Source organism: Citrus clementina, unplaced genomic scaffold (assembly GCF_000493195.1).
Source record: "Citrus clementina cultivar Clemenules unplaced genomic scaffold, Citrus_clementina_v1.0 scaffold_7, whole genome shotgun sequence".
NCBI classification, from domain to species: domain Eukaryota; kingdom Viridiplantae; phylum Streptophyta; class Magnoliopsida; order Sapindales; family Rutaceae; genus Citrus; species Citrus x clementina.
This window is the reverse complement of record NW_006262075.1, coordinates 4,778,414-4,800,710: the sequence shown is the minus strand read 5'-3', so window position 1 is coordinate 4,800,710 and position 22,297 is coordinate 4,778,414. Positions and strand designations below refer to the sequence as shown.

The 22,297-nt window shown below is 31.8% G+C and overlaps 3 protein-coding genes across 3 annotated transcripts; 1 reads left to right on the top strand and 2 right to left on the bottom strand.

Annotated features, from left to right (window-relative positions):
- Positions 1 to 8,945: 8,945 nt before the first annotated feature.
- On the top strand, positions 8,946 to 10,546 carry LOC18037834 (transcription factor bHLH61). Its single transcript, XM_006426139.2, has 4 exons — positions 8,946 to 9,650; positions 9,739 to 9,906; positions 10,027 to 10,194; positions 10,300 to 10,546. Exons 1-4 carry the CDS (start codon positions 9,012 to 9,014, stop codon positions 10,384 to 10,386), a joined length of 1,062 nt encoding a protein of 353 aa, XP_006426202.1. The 5' UTR covers positions 8,946 to 9,011; the 3' UTR covers positions 10,387 to 10,546.
- A 1,163-nt stretch (positions 10,547 to 11,709) lies between these two features.
- On the bottom strand, positions 11,710 to 15,134 carry LOC18036446. Its single transcript, XM_006426138.2, has 3 exons — positions 14,347 to 15,134; positions 12,461 to 13,202; positions 11,710 to 12,006 (listed from the first exon to the last, which is right to left on the bottom strand). The coding sequence occupies exons 1-3, from the start codon at positions 15,016 to 15,018 to the stop codon at positions 11,975 to 11,977; spliced, it is 1,446 nt and encodes a 481-aa protein (XP_006426201.2). The 5' UTR covers positions 15,019 to 15,134; the 3' UTR covers positions 11,710 to 11,974.
- A 5,266-nt stretch (positions 15,135 to 20,400) lies between these two features.
- LOC18037723 (uncharacterized protein At5g65660) lies at positions 20,401 to 21,322 on the bottom strand. The gene is made up of 2 exons (XM_006426137.2): positions 20,948 to 21,322; positions 20,401 to 20,839 (listed from the first exon to the last, which is right to left on the bottom strand). The coding sequence occupies exons 1-2, from the start codon at positions 21,173 to 21,175 to the stop codon at positions 20,672 to 20,674; spliced, it is 396 nt and encodes a 131-aa protein (XP_006426200.1). The 5' UTR covers positions 21,176 to 21,322; the 3' UTR covers positions 20,401 to 20,671.
- Positions 21,323 to 22,297: the final 975 nt, after the last annotated feature.

Sequence of the window (22,297 nt, the reverse complement as noted above, 5' to 3'; positions counted from 1 at the left end):
TAGCAGTTTTTTGATTCGGTAAAAAATAAAAGAAAAGAACAAAAACGTTGACAGATATACAAAGGGGAGGGTTTCCCTGACTTAAAAATTTTGAACTATAAACTAATTTAATTTTTCATTTATCGGATTTACTCATTCTAAATGATAAGAATTAAAATTTAAAAAATAATATTTATGTTTCCCGTTCATTTATCCATTAAATTGACTGAATCAATGAATAAAAAAATTATTTTTAAGTCAAATGTTTTTTGGTCTTTTAATTTTATTCGCATTTTAAAATCGTCCCAATTATTTGTAAAATAAAATATTTTATACTATAATATGTATATTTTAACCTAGTTGTTTCTATACACACACACACATAGTCATTCTCTAGTGCGGACGTTCTCATTTTATTTTTATGCAGATACACTTTTAAACTATGAGGTTTATGAAAGTTAATTTTTAACTCTCTTAAATCTCACGGTTTTATAATTCATTCGAAAATTAACTCTGTTAAACCACACGGTTTAAAAATATGTGCTCATTCAAAAAATTACGGGCATCCACACCTGAGAATGATATTATATATATTATAAATGTTCTAATCCGAGATTTTAAAGTGTAAAAAGTCCGAAAAAATTTTAAAATCGCGCGATTTTAAAATTTTTCTAAACTTTTCCGTACTTTAAAATTCTAGATCCAAAAACTACTATTATATATATGAGTAGTTTCCTGATCACGAATCTTAAAGTGTAGCAAAAGTTCAGAAAAGCTTGCAATTTAAAGTGGTTACAACGCATGATTTATGCATTTTTTTTGAATGTTCTTGCACTTTAAAATTTCGGATTGAAACATTTATAATATATATATATTAACCTAGTCGTATCTTTAATAAAATAAGAATTTCTCCTTACGTTAAAATTATGGGAGCCTCTAAGTTATATTTAATGTAACATACACAACTCATCTCAACCACATAAATTATGAATCTTATAATTTTACGTGGTTGAAATAAATTATGTAAGTTACATGTAACTTAGCACTTGCCTAAAATTATATATGTACATATGATTGGATCTGATGAATGATCAATTGATCATGATGATTATTGCACAAGAAGCTGTAGAAGAATTGAAGTGTTATTGTATTTATTGGTAATCAAATAAATTTACACGGCTTTTGATGTATCTTTTTCATCTCGTTTTCTTGTGAAATGATGTTGACAGATGATTGAGATTTGAGAGGCGACGTCACAGCTAAATGTTCTTTTATCTTGATAAACTCGACTGCAAGACGTCGCCTCTATAATAATATTATAATAGGGCAAATATTCACAGATACTTCAAATTTTATAGTTTTTTAAAAATACTTTTTTTTTTTAACCGGTTATCTATCTAAAATATATAAAATGTATCATTTTTTTCACTTTTCGAGTGGTACCATTAAATAATTTAATATAATATTGATGAAATAAATATTTTATCTCCGAATATAAAAAGATGATTTATTAATTACTATTTTGGATGCTTTTTTAGAACGTGTAATTATTTTGAATTGATAGGAACAAATTGTAAATTTTAAATACTCCATGACTGATTTTATGTTGTTATTTTTAATTGATAGGACAAAATTATAATGTTTAAAATTTTTCATAATTAGTTTTACAGCTATTTTGAATATATTTTGTAGAGTAAAAGTTGTTTAGTCTTTATATTTTGAGATTAGTACATATTTAGTCCTTTTATTTTTAGAAATATCTCAAAATATCTCTACTGTTAAATTACTGACACATCCGTCATTACTTTTTGTTCATTTTGACTTGTTTTTATAATATTACTACCTTATAATAATACTTCTTTTCTTTGGACATTAATAAAAAATTAAATTACCAATTTAACCACATAAATAAAATAGAAACAAAAAATTATATATAAATTTTTATAGAACACTATGCTAAGGAGTTAATATATTATTTTTTATTAATGTCAAAAAATTTGGTAATTTAATTTTTGTAAATATTAATTTTTATATCTTTAGACCAAGGTTTATTGAGGTTGCATGACTAATTTTGTAGTTGTTGTTGGTCTCAACAACTATAAAATAAATTTTGTCCTTTTTGTTATTTAGTTAGAATTAAATAATTTTTTCATTAAAAAATAAAATAACCATTTATCAACATTTTAATAAATTCTCTAATGGTGTAACTAAAAAATTTAAAAAAAAATAATACACTTTATAATTTTTAGGTGAATGATTAAAAAAAATTAATAATATTTTTTAATGAAAATACACGACCTCTCCCTCTCTCTTATCTTATGTTGTGTTTACTTTATGGAGTATGAATTCCTCCAATTTCAGTATTTACTTGCATATTTTAAGGGAGGATGGGGAATCCTGCTCCGTGAGCCCCACCCATTTTTGGAGTGGGGAGTGGGAGTGAGACTTTATTTTTTACCATCTTTTTGTTAAATTTAATAAAATAAAATAAATAAAATAGTATTATATTTATTTAAATATTATTATTATATTTAACTAAATAATAATTTACATTGATTCTAAGTTCAAATTACTGAAAAATAATATTACTAAATTAAGAGAGAATTAATAATATTACTATATACTATCTTTATTTGAAAATATAATATTATTATATTTATTTAAAAATAATATTATTATATTTATTTAAAAATAATAGTATTATATTTATTTAAAAATAATAGTATTATATTTATTTAATATTAATAATTAATTTACTAATATAATAAAATAAATATTTATTCATCAAATATATTTTTTATTAACTTTGTAATTAAAAACTACAATTCTTTAAATATGATAAAATTATAATTTAAAAATATTTACTCACAATCGAAGACAAAGTAAACACATAAATTGGATTCTGATCTCTATTTCTTACTTTCATTCAAGTGGAAGTAAACAACTTACTCACACTCTCACTCCACACTCTCAAGATCTCCACTTCTCATGATTTTTACTTAGGTTGTGTTTATTTTCTGGAGTGAAAGTGAGGAGTGTTGATTCTTTACACTCCAGCGTTTATTTCACTCTGTGGGCTCCACCTATTTTTGGAGTGGGAAGTGGGAGTGAGGCTCCCATGGGGAGAGATGGGAGTGGGAATCCACTCCCGCCTCTCCCATTTTTATCATTTTTCTTATTTAATATTTAATATTTAATAAAATAAAATAAATAATATTATTATATTTAACTAAATAATAATTTACATTGATTCTAAGTTAAAATTACTTTAAAATAATATTATTATATGAACAGAGAATTAATAAATATTACTATATGCTATCTTCATTTGAAAATATAATATTATTATATTTATTTTTAAAATAATAGTACTATATTTATTTAATATTAATAAAATAGTTTATTCTAAGAAAATATTAATTTTGTACTAAATAATATTATATTATTATTTTATATAATAATAAATTTAATATAATAATATTCAAATTTAATATAATTATATTAAATAAAATAAAATAATGTTTCATTTTATATTTACCCTTCTTTTTTACCCTCCTTTTATTAAATTTACTATAATTATATTTAATAAATATTTAAATAATATTATATTTATTTAAATAATATTATTATATTTAACTAAATAATAATTTGGTTTGATTCTAAGTTTAAATTACTTAAAAATAATATTATTATATTAATAGAGAATTAATAATATTACTATATACCATCTTTATTTGAAAATATAATAATATTATATTTATTTAAAAATAATAGTAATATATTTATTTAATATTATAATTAATACTAATAAATAGTTTATTCTAAGAAAATATTAATTTCGTACAATGTTAATAGTAAAAATATTTCATTTATATTGTCCTTATCAATAATTTTTAATTTATATATTTAAAATTAAAATTAATAAAAAATTGTGATGTGCATAATTAAGAATATTAATAATTATTATAAATTTACACATATAATAAAATAAATTTTTATTCATTAAATATATATTTTTATTAATTTTGTAATTAAAAACTATAAATCTTAAAATAAAGATAAAATTGTAATTTAAAAATATTCACTCCTAATCTAAGATAAAATAAATACATAAATTAGATTATGATCTCCATTACATGTTTTCATTTAAGTATAAATAAATAACCCACTCTCACTCCCACTCCACACTTTCAATTCTAAAATTTCCACTCTTCAAGATTCTCATTATAATCTAAAAAATAAACGCTATCTTAATTCAAAATGTAAACCCTACCTTAATTTCTAGGGGTGGGCAAAATCGGGTTCGGGTCGGGTTCGGGTCAACCCGATCGGGTTTCGGGTTGTTCGGGTTAGACAAGGAACAATCCGAACATAACCCGAATTAATGACCCGACCCGAACCGACCCGAACTATATTCGGGTCGGTTCGGGTCGGGTCATTAATTCGGGTTATGTTCGGGTTGGATCGGGTTGGATTTAAAATGGGTAGAATTGAGTTCGGGTCAATTTGGGTTAGTTCGGGTCAATTCGGGTCAATTCGGGTCAATTCGGGTCGGTTGAAATAGGGTTAGTTAGGGTCAATTCGGGTCAGTTCGGGTCGGTTGAAATCAGGTCAATTCGGGTCAGTACGTTTTTTTTTTTTTTTAAGAACCCGATCGGGTATTCGGATCGGGTCGGGTTTGACCCGAACCGATCACAACCCGATCGGGTTTGTAAATTTCAAACCGATCGGGTTTCGATCCCGACCCGATCCGACCCGAACCCGAAATTTATCGGGTCGGGTCGGGTCGGATCGGATCGGGTCGGATAAAATGTCCACCCCTATTAATTTCTTCGAGTTCAGGTGCTGCGCTTACTGTTTAAGAAAATGACGTCGTATTGACGAGTCTAATCCATACAAAAGTTCGATAATTATTAATTATATCATCACGTGTCTGCATGCAAATGGGGTCCAGGTCAAAAGTAGTAATAATAATAATAAAATAATTAAAAAAAAAAAAAAGGACAGTGGAAAGGGAATTGGAAAAGCGGTTTTGGAAGAAGAAGAAGAGCTGTTTCTCAAGTGTGAAAGAATATTGTGGGCTGCGCCTGTGGAATTCTCATGCAATTTTATGCAAACAGATTGCTCCATAGCCCATCGCAGCAAGCAACTTAACTTTAGATAATTCTAATCTATCAGATATAAGTATAACGTTACGTTTGATAAGTAAATATCCTAGTTTTTAAGTCATAATTTATGTAAAAAGAAAAATAAAATTTGATTTATATTTCATAGTACGCCATAAATATAATTTTAAATAATACTTCTCATAAAAATAATAAAATTATTATAATTTTTTTGATGAATCATTAAATAAAATCAATCAACTTTTACACTACATATGTCCAATCAAAACGTGAGGCCGAATTCAATTTGGATGGGAGGCCAACCAAGACAAAGAGAGAGATAAACAAAGCGATTACCACTTGCTTTTTGCTTGGTTGTCGTGGCCTTGTCACAAGGTACAACCTTTTCTTTTCTTTTTCTCTCTCTCTCTCTCTCTTCTTTTCTGAGCTGAGGGGATGCAGCGTGAATTAAATTAACACACATGGTTGAAGATCATCATAATAGATTTTTAATTAATTATAATTTTGCAGGAAAATTCTAAGTAGGGTTTCATGAATCATTCTTTTAATTTACAACCACAATAAAAAATAAATAGATGGGACTATGAGAGAGTAAAATTAAGTATTGCACAGATTATCTCAAATTAAAAAAATTAACGTAATGTGATCCTACAATTTTCTTTTGCTTTGCGTAATTTATATGGAGAAAATTAATTTCACGTTAGTGATGAATTTGGTGTTTTTATGGTGCGTTTGGGATTGAGGTGCTGTAATTTTTAAACTACAGTTGTTGTGAAAAAAAAATTATAACTATGAAATAAAAATTAATAATACGTAGTAAATATAAAATTTAAATAATAATTTTGATAAAATTATTTAAAATATAATAAATTTTATATTATACAAGTGAAAAATCATATTAATATAAATTCCAAGCTACAGCAGCTAGTGTTTACCAAATACTTTAGTGTTGTAACTTAAAAGCTACAGCTAATCAACCTCAATCCCAAACACACTCTTAAAGTGCAGTGTACAATACAGAGCCAGTAATGAGGGATTAGCTAGTTGTATGGCTACATTCAATAGAACAACAATGACATTCTTCTAACGTTTGAATCATAAACTACCAGATACCAATATATTATTGTTATGTGTTTTGTAATATATTTTCAAAATGTTTGAAGGACGATTTCCGAAACGCCCTTTTATATTTTTTAAATTTATGAAAATATCCCATCTGAGTTTCAGAATTATGAGATGTTGTAAACCAACTAATTTTAAACATTTCAATACTTGCTTGCTCCTCTACTCGAAAAGCCTAGCTCTTTGCAATTTGATTTGTTAATCTAGCTCTGTATAAATAGATTACCCACACCTATTAATTAAACCCAAATAAAGAGAAAATAACCTAAAAAATAAACCCAAAAATAATAATTTTGTTTTGCTTCTCTTTCATTTTTCGCCGTGCTTCTTTTAAAAGATAAATAATCAACATTAACAAACTGTCTACATAAAAATCTTTTATGTTCTTCATTTTAGAAACTTACAAGTAACGAAAGTAAACCCTAAATTTGTTGCCTAATCTCACAGAATAATACGATTAATTGAATGATAATTTAGTTATATATACATTGAAAAAACTAAACGTATGTATTTAATAATATTAACAATATTGAAACTATCGTACATTAATTTCAAAACATGAAAAAAAAATCAGTACAGGACAAATGTAAATAGTAGAAAAATTGTTAATGAATACTATGATTGTAATTTACTGAATTGTTTGAAATTGTATTATGTAGAGGGGGCACTTGGTAACTGGGTGCGAGTTACGTTTCACTCAAAATTGGCTCAGACTATTTTGATCCAAATCTGCTCACATCAATCCGCCAACTAAAATTGAAAACTTAAAAAATGAAAAACCTAAATCTTGAATGTATTTCTTGATGAAGAGCTTCGGACCAACTAACCTTCAATGGATGGTGGAAAAAAAAAACAAAAAAAGAATAGTATCTTTTTTGAAGACTGCAATCAAATAATTTAGTTGCAAAAGCTGAGGCAAATCAGTCTCCTCTAAAGCTGAAACGTCTCTCAGCTCCCCACCATTATTGAACTGACACTCGAAGCATACATGTACTGAATATTTGCACAGACACATATGTATTTAAAATAAACAATAACTTACCAAGCAAAATAATGGACTGTCAATAATGTCATCATGAACAGCACCTCCTCAGTAAGAGTGAATTTTCACTTCTTATTATATATACTCGTGTATTTTCATCCAAATATCAAAATTAGCAGCTAGATAAATAATGGACTGTCTAGCTAGCAGCTTTTGAGGAGTTCACATGCAACAGTCATTAAGTATACGTAGAGCAATTAATACTACTCTTTTCAAGGACACAAGAAGACAGACAAGTCAAAGTGTAACATATTCATGTATCTGCGCCGTGTGCCCCAAAGATCAACTTCGGCCTTCAGCTGGACCCCGCGGAGGAATTGTTAGTTTAGATGTAAGTTGCGCGGTAAGTAATAATATTTTAAGTAACCCAGTCACAGGCTTCTTGTTCATTCCTAGCTAGCATTGTCAGCAAACAGGTGAAACAACTTAGGTTTTCAAGGCGAGGTAGTGCAACTACAGCCTCAGCTTGTTTTGTTTCATGCATTGTTTTCTTGCATGTGCTTGTCAGATGTGATATCAATAATAATATTTGTAGGGTAATGTGTTACTATACTGGCTAGCTTCCCCAGAGTCAAAGCACCTCATGTATCTTTGTGTGCAAAACTCAAGCTCCATCAGTGATTCAGTGTCCTCAACATCAACATAATTTATCATTTTCATATGAAAAGCCTTCTTCACTAATCCATTTGCAAGCGCTTCTCCTTTTTGGCCTTCCTAGCATCTATTAACGAACAAATTAACTTTCTTTGTCTCACCATGTGGAGGATGCAAGATTTAATCCTTTATTTGATAATGTTTTTGCAAAATCTAGAACTAAAACGACATGCATTTACACAGTATCAGCAATTAGTATTTCCTGAAAATTAAAGGAGGCCAATGAAACAATCGGAGAAGTTATAAAAGGATTTCTAATTATGTGCTTCTTCTTCTTCTTCTTCTTCTTCTTACACACACACACACACACACACACACAAAAGAAGTACAACAATGAAATCTTTTCTAGAGATCTTTTTTTTTTTTTTTTAATTTCTACAACGTAATATTAAGGGATGATTTTTATAATAAAGACTCGAGTAAAATATAATTCAAGCATCATTTACAAACCTAAATATTATTAAAACAGTTTTTTTTTTTAATTTTTCGAGAAACAAAGAAAAACATTGAACTCCTTCTCAAAAAAAAAAAAAAAAACATTGAACTCCACCGTTTAAGCCGACTAAGCCTCGGTTTAGAGTATTTTTTGTTCCCTTAACCTGCAGAAGGGGATGAGGGTATTTATTTTTTAAAACAATTGTGAATATTTAAGAAGATATTAAATATTAATTAAACAAAAACCCTGACAGTGTGTGAGGCTAAACTCCATGCATTTTTTTTCCCGATTGAGACAGATTTGTGGGTCAAAGCTTTCTGGGCAAAGGGATTAATAAATATTTAATTTGTCTGATTGATAATTTCGGTGAAAAAGACATAAATTCACCTTGAGAAAAGGGGGAAAAAGAAAAAAAAAAAAGGCAGATTCCATTTCAATCTTAGGTTTACACTTTACAGTAATGTGCTGTTACACTCAACAATACACTGTAACACATACTAAAATGCATTTAATAATTTGCTCATATCTTATAAAAAAATTTACCATATGATCATCATATAATATATATTCCTTCAACTTGGTGCAACAAACATATTATTCAGCTTTCTCTCAAGATTATTATCTCTTCATAGAGAAAAAAGAACCGGGAGAAATGGAGCTCACTCAACATGGTTTCTTGGAAGAATTGCTAGCTCCACCAATTGCAAGAAGAGACGCATGGTCAAGTTTTTCAGGTGGATTGAACGAGTATTTGCCCAGTGGATGGATCCTTGATTCTCTTGATGAGAGTTCGACTTTAGCTGCTGCTGCATCAAATCCTTCTTCATTTGTGGGGTTTTCAGCTGCTCCATCAGAAGCTAGTTTTGAGTGTCCTCCTTTCACTGATCACCTACATCAAGGCTACCACCCTTTTGTTGATGGATTCACAGTTCCAGAGGTTGACACGTCATCATACACAAAGAATGAGATACCTTCATTTCCATCAGCTCAAGAAGAGTACCCGCCAATGGTTGTTGAGGAAGATCATGATCAGCTTTGTCTGCGTAGCAGTGATCATCTTCATCAAAATCATAGCTTTGAAGAGACAAAAAGTAGCTGTGCTGAGATTGAACAAGCCACTAGCAACATTACTAATCAAGGTTTCAATATGGGTTTGTGTGTAGATAGAAAGAGAAAGAATAAGAAGTTAGAAGGGCAGCCTTCAAAGAATCTAATGGCTGAAAGGAGACGAAGAAAGCGCTTAAATGACCGCCTTTCCATGCTCAGATCAATAGTTCCCAAGATCAGCAAGGTAATGTTTGTTTGTTGTTAAACCTAATTTGTAAATTGTCTCATTTTGTTCTTTTTCACTTTCATTAATATGTAATGAATATTGGCAGATGGACAGAACATCTATACTTGGAGATACCATTGATTACTTGAAAGAGCTTCTGGAGAGAATCAATAAGTTGCAAGAAGAAGAAACAGAATTGGGTGCAAACCAACTCTTAATTGGCAAATTCACAGAGCTCAAGTCAAATGAAGCCTCGGTGAGAAATTCCCCCAAGGTATAAATATAATTGCAGATCAAGACCTTTAAAGCAAAACATAAAATGGCATGTTAGTACTTAATCCATGTCTGATGCGTCTATTTTTTTTTTAAAATTTCCCGATGCCTTGACTTGCAGTTTGATGTGGAAAGGAGAGAGATCGACACCCGGATCGATATTTGCTGTTCATCCAAGCCAGGATTGTTGCTATCAACAGTAAACACGTTAGAGGTTCTAGGCCTAGAGATTCAACAGTGTGTTATAAGTTGCTTCAATGATTTTTCATTACAAGCATCATGTTCAGAGGTAAGTTTTTGTTTTTTTTTCCCCATTTTAAAGAAATCTTGATGGATTGATGTTGTGTCAACAATGTACATGCTTGTATTTTCTTATATCTCGAACTGGTTTTAGGCAGCTGAGCGGAGGACATTGTTAAGTTCTGAAGAGATAAAGCAAGCATTGTTCAGTAATGCAGGCTATGGAGGAAAATGTCTGTAGAGGGTAGCGTCGGAAAATAAGTTTTGTCGCTTGACAAATCCTGAAAATTAGTTATTTCTTCTAAGTTTGTTCTTCCAGGAATTCTACAAGTGAGAAATTGTAATAAAATTTTTCTATTAAAATAAGCATTTAACATTCATAAGATGATTCAGATCCATATCACAACCTGTTATTAGGGATTATCCAATCCAAATTAACTTATCTTTTAATACAAGCATCATTGTCTCATTCTCTATTGTTAATCAAATAATATATTTGAAAAATGGAATTTTCGGGTATAATTTTTAATGATTTTTGAATGTTTCCGGCATATAAGAGCAGAATTTAGGGGCTAATCAATCGATTAATTATTGGTGTCTTTTTGCTACATCACATGTAACCTCATCAATAATTGAAATTAGGTTCAAATGTAGGAGCCTGCTGGTCCTGAATCTAGAAGTATTGCTGGAATAACATTGATAATTACAGAAATCGTGACAGCGACGATAGGTACTTACCTGGAGAGGGAAAATGCAAACAATAATAATTAGACACATTTTGCAAACACCTCCAAAAGCTGCGAGTATTTTTTCTGGAAAATAACAACCATAGCTCATGAAAGCTCCATTCCTTTTTTTAATTTGAATGATTAAATCACTGATCCAATGAAGAAAGCCAATGAACTTAAAAATAAGTTCTGGTTTAATAATAACATTGACAAGGAAAACTTCTAATTCACGGCCACAAGAACAGAAGTAGTCGCCTTCGTTGTTGTTATGACAAGTATTGTTACCGAAATTACTTCATAGAAGTATCTAACTTTTATCTTGTTACACAGAAAAGATTAGGGAGAGAGTTCTCGAGCAGGTTCAATGTAATTCTGTTCAACGATGAAAAGAAATTGCTTAAACTACCGATCTTAGCATGAGATCTTTATTTTACATGGAATGATAATGCCTTGAGTTTCCTACTCAATATGGCTGCTCATTTGCGGTTACATTGGGGAGAGGAGGCCAACCAGCTGCAGAAATGGAAACTTTTTAAGCTATGCTATTACAACTGTGATTCAAAATAGGAAATATGTGACAATTAATTACAGTGGACGAGCTGCATTTGGTCTAGTTGCATGGGGTAGGCAAACTAAGCACCTTAACAGTATATCCATATATGTACTCTTTCCCTCGTATAAATATCCGCATTTTATTAGAACTCAACTACCAACCCTTCACATCATGAGTCGCTGGTCTGGATTCAAAAAATGTGGACATCGATATGCAATGGCAGTCTGAATGGTGCTGGTGGCATCTGTTGTTATTTTGGGAATATTTACCTTCTTAACAGTCTACAGAAAACTAGTGGTTATCAAGCAGAATTCCTGTCATCTTCTGGAAACCAATACCACCCCATGAGGGCATCTGAAGCCTCAAAGCTATGGTTTCAGCTTAACAAATAATGTAACAGTTCTGACCTGAGTAGCCTAAATATGTTACTTTAGCTTTCTAAACATGATAAGGTGCCTATAAAAAGAATAAACCACAATGCAGTGAAAGATAGAAACTGGAGTCAAATCTTGTGGGAATTGAGCAGTGATAGAGATGTCCTGTTCTTCCTATATTTTTAGAAAACTATGATCTTGTCCATCTGCAAGTAAGAATCTTATGAGCAAGAACATCAACATTTTATTGTGAATTCATGCATCTTGAAGCCTAAGATTACAATAAACTACAAAACGTAGATCATGGCATTCAATTTGTCAGACAGATCAAGAAATTTTGTCAGTTACAGTAACATATTTGCATATCTCACATAAATGCAACCAATCCTGCAACAATCATCCTGAAAATTCAATCAAATACACTGGAATAATGTGAAACTACTCCTAAATTAGCAATGACTGAATACATTATTTGCAGTTTAAAAAAATTATCTGCAAGATCATATGAAACAAATTTAAAGGAAGCAAGAACCTAACTATGGGCCAATGCTAAGGCAACTACAATTAGTATGCTGAAGAACAGCTACATTTCAAGAAAGTGATACAGTTAAAGACAAGCCTAAAAGATTAAAAAAAAAAAAGGTTAAAGTTCAACTTCACCTTCATCATCATCATTGTCAATACCATCACAGCAAAAATCAGAAGAGTTGCTCATGCTGTTCTCATTGAGATGCTGGAGCTGGGTAATAACATTTCTTGCATCAGTCACCAAGGCACTTTTTGCCGCTCTGATGACATCTATTTTCTGACTATCAATCACCCCTCTATTCTCTTTCCCAGGAATTAATCTTTCTGCCCGTGCAGATGCTGCCTTTCTCTTAGCTTCCCGACCAAGTAATTGGTCAAGATACTTCTCATGTAAAGCCCTGTTTTTGACCGGCTTCAGTACTGGCGGACTAACAAGAGGCTTCCCGCATGAATCACTTGATTTTGTAAGGGGCTTTTTATGTTCTGATGGTCTCTCATGGCATTTCTGAAGAAATTCCTGCTTTTCCTGTAAATGCTTTGGGGAGGAAACTAAACCATTCTGCTCAGTAACTTGAGTAGATGGATTGATATTAGGCTCAAGGACTGAGAAGAGATCTGCTTCATAACCTGGATCCATATGATAATTCTTTTGCAACAAATGTCTGACCATTTTCTGTACAAGATGACTCTTCCGCTTACTTGACCTTTTAATCTTCAGTTCAGTAGGTTTAAGCAGTTTGCTCGCCGAGAGTGAAAAATGTTTAAGGGGTGATGAGTTTATTTTGTTTGCTCTTGATTGAGGCTGAGCTTGAGGTGGGGTTATGTGGTCAGAGTGGATTTTATCAAAGCAGTCCTGTGCAGACTTTCCAGGCACCTGAATTGATTTCAAACAACTATAAAATATGCTCACAATTGATACTAGCAAAAGAAAATTGTTGCAAGTACGAACTGCTTGTCCATATGAAGTTACATAGTTCTTATCTGACCATATCTTAAGTTTCCTATGACCAAATTGCAAAGTTACAAAATAAAAACAAAAAATCATAAGAAAATTAGAAGTCACTTCATCATTTCTACTTGTTTTTCTGACTATTTGGAATGCATTTACTTATTGCAATTTGCAGTTCAATTTTTTGACAAATTTTTTGGTACAACAGAAAGACCAATGTGGCAACATTTAACATGGCTTTCTTTAATCTCAGCAATGGAGGAATGACGATCTTTCAGTCTCTATTACAATTTTATGCCAAAAATAGGTGTTTGAATGTGTGTATTTTCTTGCCTGTATCTCAAAGGTTTAGGTCCTTGACCATCAGCTGGTTTGGTTTAACATTATTGTACCCGAAGGTGGAGATAGCTCCAAATACTACTCAATATTAGTGAGTCAATCAATTCAGTGCTCAAAGTTCAGCTGACGTTCCTGGTTGAGATTCAGCGGGTTGAAATCACGTCTGACTTGGTCACTAATTTGTTTGTGTTTGAAGAGGGTTCTTTCTACTAGAGTCAAACAAAGTAAAGAAAAGTCCAAACAGTAAGCATCACAATGTTGAGTCTGCTAACAACAAAAAAGAGGTGGAAACTTCATTAGACCCTCTCATTTGTCTGCTATAACTGGAAGTAGATATAAAAAGAGTTCAAGGAATATAGAGTTTAAATGCATTTTAAACACAATCTTGGCGTGCTGTTGCAAACCCAAGAATTTTAATGTTGAGCTTATAATAAAATATATCAAAAAAAGTAGTAACTCTAAAATTCGTCACTCGAACCTATGACCCGAACTCTAATTTTTCCAGCATAAAATAACTGATCAATCAATTGCCCACTGCATCAGTTTGAAGACCTCAATTTTTTGAAAAATATTAATTTATACGATTATACTACTTATAATTGTATTTTACCTAATAAATAACAACTAATAAATACAAAGCAAGCTATTGCCGAGTAGCATCAGTTTTATTCGTTTATATTCCAAGGAAAGTGTAACTATACCAAAAATGAGTATAAGAAAATATCATTACCAGCTTAGAAACCTTCTTCCAAAAACTAGGAGTTGGCTTCGTTGCAAAATAAGCTCTTTGCAATGCCACTTCCTGTTCTTTTGTCCACTCTCGAATTTTGCCGCTCACTTTACCTTCCTCAACCTGTTTTCTTTTTCTACAAACATTAATCTCTCCACTTCCTTTCACCACATCTCTCACCTTTCTTTCTCCGTTTTCTTTAACTGCCTTCAAACCTAACACAACACCAGATCTAATCACTTCCATTTGCTCACAAGAGGAAGAGCCAGAGCCCACACCCACTTCACATTTGGCTTTCCTCTTATTTTTCGAATCGCAAACTATCGATTTCTTGACTTTATCATCACTACCAGTCCTCTTCTTGACAAGTACCTCAGCATTCTGCTGATTAGAAAACCTTGGGGACCGCCTAAGACTCTGCGATACATCAACCCCATTGTTCAATCTTGGAGATCGTCTCAACCCACTAACAAGAGATGTTTTTGTTTTGGGGAAATCTTTATGAGGTTTGGGGTGAGAATTTGATGACTGTAAGCGATTGGTTGTGGGTTTGGACTTGCAGGTTTTTGGGTTTTGTGGCTCTGGTGTGATCGTCTGGTTGTGGAGGAGCCTAGCAGATCTACGGAGAGGCGTGCGTAGCTCCGTGTTGATGATGGAGTTTCTCTTCGACATTTTCACAAACACTTGGGGGATTTGACTTTTGGGAGGGAAAACGAGATTAAGGATCCACTGTTCAAATTTTGAAATGGTTGGGACTTAGGACTCCTCTCGTTGTTAGAAAAGCAAAAGCTTCGACTTCGATCGATCACGATTGACGACGTCTTACGGGGCAGGCTTAGGCCTAACGCCATTGCTTCATTATGGGCTTCGAAAATACAATGGGCCTTTTTGTAAGGCCACTTTTATTCTGATGCCCTGTCATCTACCATTTTGATTTTGCAAGTTGTAACCTATCCATAATAATTATTGTATAATTTATAATCAGCATCCATGCACACTGATTAAAGCCAATTATACAGTGAAAAATAATTTTAAACATTAATGTCTTTGACTTTGATAAGAGTACTTAAAAGTGTCAAAAAATTCAGGCCGTGTTTTGTATTGATATTGAGTAGTTGGTAGTTTAAAAGTTACAGTATTATAATATTTGGTAAACACTAACTATTATAGGTTAGAACCCAATTAGTTAAATTGATTCAATTACATACATGATGAAAAAATTATACAATCTTTACTATTATTTAAAAGTTTTGAGGGAAAAAAAAAACCATACAAACCACAGTATCACCAAATTTATAAGGTGATATGTGTTTTTTATTCACTTGAATCACAAATGAGCGAGCAGTTGAAGAAAAAAGTCGTCTTATCTTCCTAACATAGCGATTTGTGAGTGGCTGAGTATAATAACTTTTATTGTTTAAATAATGAGAATCTCACATGATTTAGCTTACAGAATCTAACAAACTAAGCTAATATCTATACGCAAGCTTGGAGAGCATTTTTGGATGCTTTCAATTGTGATTGTATGTGCATCAGCATCATCTGTTTGGCTAATCCGTCGTGTACCATAAGAAATAAAGAAAAAAGAAAGGCCTGGGGATCAGAAAAGATATTATAAAAAAAAAAAAAAAAAAAGGGGAAAAGTAATGAATCTCTTATGTCACGTACCTAACAATTTACATGGGAATTCCACTACAACTACTACTACTCATCATATAAACTATAAAGAAGGAAGCTAATTGCTTTGGGCCATTTTCTTGTGGTTTAAACACCCCCGCCACATCAACATCAACGCATCAGCCTCTCCAGCTACGGGCAAATACCCAATATTAATGGCAATTCGATCTCCGCTGAGCCGTCTTCAGCGATTAATTGCAAATAATACTGCTGTTAAGAATATTCAACAGTTTTTTTAAAAAAAAAAAAAAATTAACTACTATGAAGAGTTAATTAATCTTAGTTCGATGGTGTTTAGAAGATATATACTAGTAAGTAGCCATCGAGATCCAACAAAATCAACCTCTCTAATGCTTTTTGATTTGTAAATTATTAATGTCACGTCGCTATGATTAAAGTGACGAATGAGTTTTAAGACTTAAACAATTGATTAAGATAACAATCTTTTCCCGCTGGCGCCACATTGCAATAACAAACATAATGGCGTCATAAAGGCACTGTTGAGATAAGACCACTAAGAACGCACCAGATATTGTCGTCTGAGAAGGATCCATCACCGTGTGATTTTGGTGATGATACGGGCCCCATCTCATGGACCGCTTATCATCCGTACAATTATATAAACCCTACTTTTTATTATATATTTTTAAAAAATATATATATAATAAAATAAGGGAAACCACATTTGTGTTTTGTTGATTGGGAAAGACAAAATTTAAGTTACAATTTTGGGCGTTGAGCTTCATAAAATGCGGTAGGATCGAATTTTTTATACGAGATTCATGCTGTATGGTGACCAAAAGTTCCGTCTCTTATAATATGGTGTGATCGATCCCTTGGGGAACTTAGTTTAGACTTGAGAGTCACATGGTCTAAAGATAATTTTTCATTTAGTTATTTTGATGGTTTATTATTTTTCAATTTTTCAAATTCAATACTAGCGTATGTATATAACACTGAAGTGGATCAGGCTATGGTGCCACTGTTGCACCTAAGGGGAATCCCACTGAAGTACTTCTTTTCTGCAAACATTGACACTTTCTTTAAAATAGAGACAAAATTACTACGCGCACAAATAGTTTATTAATATTTTTTTTAAAAAAAAAAAATGGTTGTTCTACATTTACTTCAAACCAAAAAAAAAAAAAAATCATTGCCAAAAAAGAAAACACGGATAATGTCTACACTTAAACTAACAAAGAAGGTATGATAAATTTTATCGTGTACTATCTCTTACCTAAAAACAGGTTCAAACACATTTATTATATTGTATTTTTATCTATTATATATATAAATGTTCCAATCTAAAATTTTAAAATGTGGGAATGTTTGGGAGAACACATAAATCGTGCGATTTAAGCGTTTCAAGTTGTAAGCGTTTAAAACCCTACAAATATTTTATAAACTCTTCCGCACTTTAAAATTCCTAACCAGAAAATTATTATACACACATGAATCAGTGTTGCTGTATTTATTTTATATGTCCTTGTATAGTTAATGGAACATGATCCTCTCCTTATCTGAGCATTACTGAGTTTTTAATGATCTTTTGACATGTGTCTTTTAGTGGTAGTGTATGGATAAAATTTAACTTCTTCTACTTTTTATTTATTAACAACCAATTAATGATTGAGTTATTTGCTCATGATATGATCATATCATGAGAGAATCTTGATTCATAAATAATATAGATCAATAAATGAGGTCATTAAGAAAAAAAAAAGATTAAAGGTTGGATAATTTCCCATATTTTGCTGAAAAGACGGGAAATATATTAAGAAAAATTAAGAAGAAAAACAAGGAAACTTTGCACCATGCACAATATATAATAATTTAAATTGCAAAATGCAGTTTTTCTGGTAATTAAAGTTTGTATAACGTATAGCTGTGACTATAAATGATCCAAAATAATTAATGGTTCAATCCAGAGGGAACAACAAATAGAGGGCATTTTTTGCAGCAGAGTCAGATAATGATTCAACAAATGAACAACACAATAATATGTACACAAACACAATAATAATTAATGGTTGAATCCAGAGGGAACAACAAATGAACAACACAATAATATAGGCAAGATTTTAGCAAATCAATGACAATGATTCAACCCTTGTTCTGTCATTCCGTGAGTCATCTTCATTTGCTGAGTCAGATAACAGCTCCAAGCTTACATGGCATCCAAGTCATCAAGGTTGGCGTACGTACTTTGCGGCAGAGTCCAATTTTCCACAAACACTACCAGCTGCCCTGCTCGATGAAGAAACGGATGATAATTGAATTAAAACAAGCAAGTATTATTTGTAGTTTCTTCAAACGTGAGGGCAGATGTTTGAAACGGGTGCCCGAAAGATCCAAACTGAGAATTTAATTCTTAGTATTGATGAATATGGACAGTCGGTGGGGACGAATACGTAGTGAGCGCCCACTTCTGATGGATAAAGGAGGGTCAATCAAATCGGCGTTGCCGTTGTCGATGACAGACAAATATCAGCGCATCATCACGGAACTAGTACAAACTGCTAGTAGTACTAGTACTGGTGTTATAAAAAAAAAAAAAAAAAGAGTGAAAAGGCAACTTAATTAGCATGTCGAAACAGGGAAATTAGGTCATGAAAGATAGTGTCCCTGTGCGGATCATGAGTGTTTGAATATAATCATTGTGGGCCTTCTTTGTTGCGGCACCACTTTTCCTAAATCATGACGTGTAAAGAGATTACTTGTATCTTCAAATTTCCACAAAATCTCCCATGATTTTGATATCTAATTTTGACCATGGCCCATTCTCTCTTGTACAGATGTAATGCAAGAGCTGGATGAATTTGCTTTTTTTTTTTTTTTTTACTAATGTTTTCTGCTGATAGTTTTGATCTATTTGTCAGTCAGCGCGTCCGTTGTTTTGTTTTGGGTGTTCGCTTAGTGCGAAGATCTCCAATAAATAAACCCACCGAATAAAATGGGCGACAAATTATATGATTTAGAGGGTTAGTAAACGAACTACTAAAACACTAGCACTCTTGGGTGCAATTACGTAAGGATTACACTTTTCAACTCAAGATTGGATTTGTTGCTGCTGCTCATGTATTAACACCTACCTCGGCCCACAATTAAAGTCTAACCACATCTTCAATCTCAAGTGGATTTTTTAGTGAGTAAACATGTTTTTTTTAGGTCTGTTTAATACTGAGATTGAGCAGTTATATCAATAAAATATTCAATAAGTTAATTTTGATATGTCATTTGTATAAAGAAAAACTTATAATATCTTTATATTTTATCAAAATTATTATTTAACACTCATATTTAATACACATTAATCACTATTATCTTTTATTTCGTAATTATTATATTTTTTAACAACTATAGCATAAAAGATTAAAAGATACTATATCTGAATACTAAATGGGGCCTTAATAAAGTTTTTCTTTAATTAAAAAGAAAAAAAAAGATAAATACAGTTTTCGTTTCCAAAGCAAATAAATAATCACGGGGGCATTAGCTTCCGCCTTCCTGGTTTATGAAAAGAAGTCTTACCAACACGGGCGGATCCAATTAAGGCACAGGAGCGGCCCCCTTGGGCCATTAGTTTTTCTTTTAAATGTACCTCAAGCCCTTTCTAAAAAAGTTACATAAATAAAATTTGGACACATTTTCCATATATTAAAAACCTTGTAGTTCAATGGTAAGAGTGTTATTTGATGGTTTTAAAATCTTGGTTCAAATCCCAATAGTCACATTATTTTATTTTTTAAAATATTTTGTGGAAACTTATTTGAAAAATGATATTTTCACGTATTTAAAATAAATAATTTATTACTATTATTATTTAGAATTTAAAAGAAAGTAATAAAATTTGAGTTTATAAGACTTAAAATGTATTTAAGTGAATATTAAAAAAATCTAAGTTAAATAAAATTTTTTGAACTAAGCCCCCCCTCATTTTAGTTTCTGAGTCCGCCACTGCTTACCAACCTATGATTTGATTTCAAAATAATGCACTAATAAGATGACAACATTTGCTTTGCTTGTAAGTTCTCCTGACATTACATAGAGATCATCAAACCCAACATAAATCAAATTTATAATCAGTAAGTAGGACAGATACCTGATTTGATTACCAGGGGCTAAAAAATAAAATAAAATAAAAAACTTTGCATTATCTTAACAAATGATTATCTACTAGCAATTTCTGCATTCAATCTTCAAATAACCTTGACAGGGACTTGAGGTTGATCCTTACATACGCCTCACTTACTCAATACCAATATGGTTTAATTTAGTTTGTTCACGAGTTAATTATCATATTTACTGTGACTCCAGAGTCCAGACTCCAGTTCTTGCAGACAAAGATTGTATTTTCACTAATCCATCCACGGAATTGTCACAAATTGCACGCAGCTATATTGCTTTGGGTTTAAATGAGAGTGGATTAAAAGACAGAAGAAAAAACGCAAGCGTTTTAACTCTTCAAATTGGCTGAGTTTTACTATTACATATGAAGAAAATGTTGTGGTTTACAAACTGATGACCTAAAAGTTCTACCTGGGGAAGGTTAAAAATGATGGTAAAAGCTAATTTCTTTCTCTTCTTTTTACTAAATTAAATTGTAAATATGAGATTATATACACCAAGTGAACAACCTCTGTAACTGCTAATACAAAGGCACCGGAAAACGTGGCAGCTTTGGCGGTTTTTGCACTTTTACAACAATCTTCTCGGCTCGAGGAGGCTCACAGGGACATGGCAATGCTATAAACTTTGGGATCTGGTCGCCTGGCATTAACACTGGCAAGCTTTGGCTCTGATTTTTCTTTAAATCCTGGTAACAAAATTTTAACCAAGAAAAGGGTCAGATTAAGTTCCTTTCACTTGTACCAATAGTTTGTTAACTTCAACTTCAGCTTGATGAAAGAAGAATGAAAATTACCATGTGGGCAGCCTTGGATTTTGAGGGCGATCCTTCATTGTCAGCCTCGGGATCCGCATGCTCGGAGAACGACCGACGGAGTGATCTAACCTTGTCCCAGTGGTAGCAGCAGGAGAAGATGCCACTCAAGCTGAATATGACAATCAAGAGGAGTGCTGTGCCAAGAGGGAATCCAAGGGACGGCCGAGATGCATCCCCGTGGGGTGGTGAAAAATCCTGATTCTCCATTGCATACAATCCCACTATTGCTTGATGGAAAATTTGATCCTTCTATCATATGTAACAAGGGAAAGAACAGAGCAGAATATGGAGACAGAGAGTTTTAGTGAAGGGCTAAAGCTGGAGAAAATAATTAATGAAGTGCAAATTGATTAGCGGATTGGAGGAATTTATAAAGAGGATGGATTTCAGGTACGTGTAAAGGTACATTTAATGTCCGGGCCATGGTACGGAATTAGTAGGGCCCCGTTGTTGGGTGCTAAGCATGAAGGAAGCTTTGGTTTGCTTGCTTCATTTGCTTTTCTTTTTTTTTCTTGGATTCCAATTGGTAGTTATAATAAAACTGTCTCATCCATAAGCGCGTAAATCAATTGGTGTAGAGTTATTTTATTTTAACAAAAATTCTCAGTTTGAGATTTAAAAATGTATATGTGTTAAATACTTGTTGAGAGAATTTTACTGTTCTAGTAGTTTTATCTGGCTCGAATCTAAATTAGTTGAGGCTCAATGTAATTTTTGGATACCAAATGATTTAATATACTGAAAAAAAAATTGTCTTCAATGAAAGAGAGAGGACTGAAATTTTAATTGTTATTTATAAGAAAATTGTCTTCACTCAATTATTAAGATTGTTTTCAGCCAATCATTTTATAATTAAAAAAATTAAAACTAATTTACATAATATTTTTATAGAGATTTTAACCCTTACTTATATACATTGTGAACACAAGAATTCTCCCACCACGCCAATTTCCCATTGATTCATTTGCTCAGTTGCTTGTTCAGTAAAATGGCCAAAAAATTGGGTATGAAACGTGAAGGCCACAAGTGGGAAATTGGACAATGCTCGTTAGCTGGCATTTTGCTTTACTTTGCACTTTTTGTTTACTTCTTGCTTGCTAGTGGATCATGCGTGCAGTGGATGGCATGGCCCCCTACTGTTGTAGGTTATCGTGTATTTTTCTACTCCTTGAGGCTCAAGTTTTGTGCCTATTTTTAATTTTAGTTTTTGAGTATTTTGTAAATTTGTTGTCGGAATAGGATTGTAAATTAAGATGATACTTATGGTGTGATAAAATGATTACAATTGAAATCATTTTCATTTAAAAGTACTTTTATTTCAGAAAATAA

Excerpts from the sequence above, each read along its gene's own strand:
- LOC18037834 (XM_006426139.2), top strand. The coding sequence starts at position 9,012 with ATGGAGCTCACTCAACATGGTTTCTTGGAAGAATTGCTAGCTCCACCA. Across the intron at positions 9,651-9,738 it reads TAGTTCCCAAGATCAGCAAG|ATGGACAGAACATCTATACT; the intron begins GTAATGTTTGTT and ends GAATATTGGCAG. Across the intron at positions 9,907-10,026 it reads CGGTGAGAAATTCCCCCAAG|TTTGATGTGGAAAGGAGAGA; the intron begins GTATAAATATAA and ends CTTGACTTGCAG.
- LOC18037723 (XM_006426137.2), bottom strand. The coding sequence starts at position 21,175 with ATGGAGAATCAGGATTTTTCACCACCCCACGGGGATGCATCTCGGCCG. Across the intron at positions 20,840-20,947 it reads AATCCAAGGCTGCCCACATG|GATTTAAAGAAAAATCAGAG; the intron begins GTAATTTTCATT and ends TTTTGTTACCAG.
- LOC18036446 (XM_006426138.2), bottom strand. The coding sequence starts at position 15,018 with ATGTCGAAGAGAAACTCCATCATCAACACGGAGCTACGCACGCCTCTC. Across the intron at positions 13,203-14,346 it reads GGAAGAAGGTTTCTAAGCTG|GTGCCTGGAAAGTCTGCACA; the intron begins GTAATGATATTT and ends AAATCAATTCAG. Across the intron at positions 12,007-12,460 it reads TGACAATGATGATGATGAAG|ATGGACAAGATCATAGTTTT; the intron begins GTGAAGTTGAAC and ends TCTTACTTGCAG.